We start from the raw sequence: 3,692 nt of genomic DNA on the forward strand, positions 1-3,692 counted from the left end.
TTCAGAAAAAAGTAGATATTTTATTTTTTATAATTTTATCTTTTAATAAAATGTTACGTATTTTAGATTCTCCATTCAATTATCGTTAAATAAATGTTTTTAAAAAATAAAAATATAATAAATATAACCTTCAATTCGATTTTCTAGACTAGTTTATTAATAATTAATTATTTTTGCAAGAAAACCCTCAAGAACTTGTAAAAAAAAATCAATTAAAATAATCAATGAAGCTCTTCTATTAACGGTTAATATGATCAATGACGGAAACATACGGTATTTAATAACTTTTTATATTTTTTTATTTTAACGGTCAACTTGGTTAACGACAAAAACTGCTAAATTGGTTATTTTAGTTAACAACAAGAACTTAATTAGACGCAAATTTAATTCCGATTTTTAGCATTTGCTTGAGGACTTTTTAACGTATAAACCAATATTTTTTAAAATATTATGGCAAGGGTATATTAAAAGAATTGTAAAACAAATTTATCAGTTTTGGGGCTACGCCCTTCTAACTTCACCCTTGTTTACAGTACCAATTAAAGTAAGTGCAACACAAGCAACCAATATAACTTAGAAGATTAATACAAACCCAGGAGGCAAGTATCAACATAAATGCTGGATAGAATTATGGAAGATTTTTGTAATCCCTTAAATTCAATTTTGTGATTTTGTGATCATTTTCCGGATATACCAACATAAATGTTGTATGCAATAATAAACCTTAAATCTAATCTCATTTCTTCTTCTTTTTTTAATGTTAAAAAGCAGAAATAAAAGAAAATTCGAGGCTTCAATCTTTTACGAGGAAAAAAGTATGTAGCATTCTTGAGCTACAATTTGTCTCAACCTCATCCATGCTCAAAAACACGTGGCCTTTCAGAAACAGCCACGTCATGTTATCATGGCTCATATGTTGGTATGATGATGATGATGATAAAATCCCCATCTCCCCCCTTCCCTCTATTTAGTTTCACAGATCTGATGTTCTTGACAGTTCGCATAGTTTTAAGTGTTTCTTAGTAGCCTCTGTGAAGAACCCAATCAAGGAAAAAACAAAAAACCCAACTCCAAATCTGTTCAGAGAGAGAAAACACTAGAGACAAACAAACAAGCTCTTATCAATGGGGGAGGTGATGATCTTTAAACATTCTTCATCATCTTTAAGTTTTGATACATCTTTACTGGGCTTAATTCGATTTGTTGATTTGTTTAACAGGAAGAGAAGAAACCTGCAGACGAGAAGAAAACGGAAGAGCAAGTATCTGAAAAAGATGGAAAGAAAGGAGATGAAGAGGAAGTAAAGCAGGCTGAGAAGCCAGTTGAGGAAAAGAAAGCTGAAGAATCCAAGGAAGAAACGCCGCCGCCTCCTCCGCAAGAGATTATCTTGAAGGTTTACATGCATTGTGAAGGGTGTGCACGGAAAGTTCGCCGGTGCCTCAAGGGCTTTCAAGGTTTTTAACGTTGACTTAAGAAACCAACTTTGGTTTTGTTCTTTTGATTTACGTTTTTTATGAAATTAATGGTTTTCTTTTTTTTTTTGGTTGGATTTGTAGGGGTCGAAGATGTAATGACTGATTACAAGAGTAATAAGGTTGTGGTGAAAGGAGAGAAAGCTGATCCTTTGAAAGTTCTTGAGAGAGTTCAAAGGAAGAGCCACCGGAAAGTGGAGCTTCTTTCACCGGTTCCGAAACCACCGTCGCCGGAGGAGAAACAGCCTGAAGAAAAAGAGAAACCTAAGCCTGAAGCGAAGATAGAAAAGGTCAGTCTCTTTTCGTTAATCGCTTAAAAAATCTACATTTTGTCATGTCGGAATCTGACGATGTTCGGACCTGTTTTCTTTTTATGTGAATTATGCAGCCGGCGCCGATCACGGTGGTGCTAAAAGTTCACATGCATTGTGAAGCTTGTGCTCAGGAAATAAAAAAACGTATTCAAAGAATGAAAGGTTGCTTCATTTACGAAGCCAATCTCAACTAAACCCATAATCATAATTTACACTATAATCCGGAAGCTGACATCTGAAAAATGTGTTCTCAGGGGTGGAATCAGCCGAACCAGATCTGAAGAGTTCAGAGGTGACGGTGAAAGGAGTGTTCGAACCACCGAAGCTGGTGGCGTACGTTTATAAGAGAACCGGGAAGCACGCGCTGATAATGAAGGAAGAGGCGACGGAGACCGACAAGAAAGAAGGAGAAGAAAAAGAAAAGGCCAAAGATGGCAACAAGGAAGAGAAAAAAGGTGAGGAAAAAGAAGGCGGTGAGGAAGTAAAGAAAGAAGCCGGTGGTGAAGAAGACAACAAAGACAAAAAAGAGGAAGGTGATCAAAGCACGGAAGCCAAGGCATCTGCCGCAGAAGCGGCGGCTGAAGGTGCGATAGAGGAGACAAAAGTGGCGGTGGAAGTGAAGAAGAATGAGTACTATTACTACCCGCCAAGGTATGCCACAGAGTTTTACGCATATCCGCCTCAGATCTTCAGTGATGAGAACCCTAATGCCTGCACTGTAATGTAAAAACTGGAAGAATTGAAGGGATAAAAAGGAACACTGAGTCGTCTTGTTCTTCAGCCTGTCCCATCTCTGTTCTGTGTAAGCTTTGCCTAATGGCTGTAATATTAAAAAAAATGGTATAATAAATCTGTAGAATTTTGTTAATGTACTTTCTCTTTATTAAATAATAATATCATAAATCATAAGCTGTAAATTTTAAAATATTTTTTCAAACTGGTTTTTATTTTTTCCCCCTAATGTCCCGATTTGCATAGTGGAAGAAACATGTACTATACACAATCATAAATTCAAAATAAAAACAAATTCCAATATCAAAATGAATAGTAATTTGATCAGAAATTTCTGTTTTTTAATTTAATTTAATTTTTTTCTTTTAATATAATATATTTTATGTATTATTATTAACTTTGTTTCAGTATTTATTGTATGTTAATTTTAAATATAAATTTATATTCTAAATATATGATTTTTACATTAAAAATATTCTTGATTTTGGTAATTTTTTTATGATTTTGATGCAATGATTTAAATTACAAGTTAAAAGATGATTTATGTATTTTTGTTTTATAAATTTTGTATAACACCTATTTGAATATTTATATAAAATTTTAAGAAAATGTATTTTCATTGAAAAATTATCATTTATTTTAAAAATAACTAATTACTTCCATTAAAAAATTTTGATCTCCCTCCTTCAAGAACTATAATTTTAAAAAGATACATAATGGAGGTTAATATAACATTGGAAGTATATTTTTTAGTATAACTTTATAAAGTTACAATTGCCAATTGAGTTTCAGCTTGATTGGCAGATTGAGTTTCAACTTAATTGGCTTGGACATTGTTGCCAATGCAAGAGAATATGGGTTTGAGTGCGTTGAAGAATATTATCCCAAGCATTGTGTCAAAAAGAGCAACTATCTTATCATTCTAATATTTTTCCCAAGGGACGCTCAAAATCTAAACTACGCCTTCTAGGTGGATCCCACCTATGGGCCGAGTTATACTTGAAACTTCCAGATACCCTTTCACATAATATTTCGTGCGTTCCACGTGTTCTTTTAAAAATTTCCTTCGGTAGCCAGTCTCTAAATGCCTTTAGATTCCATGTTCCATCTTTCGTTACCATATCCCTAAGTAAACATTCCATTGTAGGTCTTATATGTAACAACCCAATTTTAG

At 33.5% G+C, this 3,692-nt stretch overlaps 1 protein-coding gene across 1 annotated transcript; it reads left to right on the forward strand.

Annotated features, from left to right (window-relative positions):
* Positions 1 to 598: 598 nt before the first annotated feature.
* LOC107913434 (heavy metal-associated isoprenylated plant protein 7) lies at positions 599 to 2,654 on the forward strand. The gene is made up of 5 exons (XM_016842009.2): positions 599 to 1,133; positions 1,220 to 1,454; positions 1,557 to 1,762; positions 1,861 to 1,948; positions 2,041 to 2,654. Exons 1-5 carry the CDS (start codon positions 1,125 to 1,127, stop codon positions 2,511 to 2,513), a joined length of 1,011 nt encoding a protein of 336 aa, XP_016697498.1. The 5' UTR covers positions 599 to 1,124; the 3' UTR covers positions 2,514 to 2,654.
* Positions 2,655 to 3,692: the final 1,038 nt, after the last annotated feature.

This window comes from Gossypium hirsutum, chromosome D12 (assembly GCF_007990345.1).
Source record: "Gossypium hirsutum isolate 1008001.06 chromosome D12, Gossypium_hirsutum_v2.1, whole genome shotgun sequence".
NCBI classification, from domain to species: domain Eukaryota; kingdom Viridiplantae; phylum Streptophyta; class Magnoliopsida; order Malvales; family Malvaceae; genus Gossypium; species Gossypium hirsutum.

What these genes read in the sequence shown, in the direction of transcription:
- LOC107913434 (XM_016842009.2), top strand. An exon ending in GTGCCTCAAGGGCTTTCAAG is followed by an intron (nt 1,455 to 1,556) that starts GTTTTTAACGTT and finishes TTGGATTTGTAG; the next exon opens with GGGTCGAAGATGTAATGACT. An exon ending in ACGTATTCAAAGAATGAAAG is followed by an intron (nt 1,949 to 2,040) that starts GTTGCTTCATTT and finishes ATGTGTTCTCAG; the next exon opens with GGGTGGAATCAGCCGAACCA.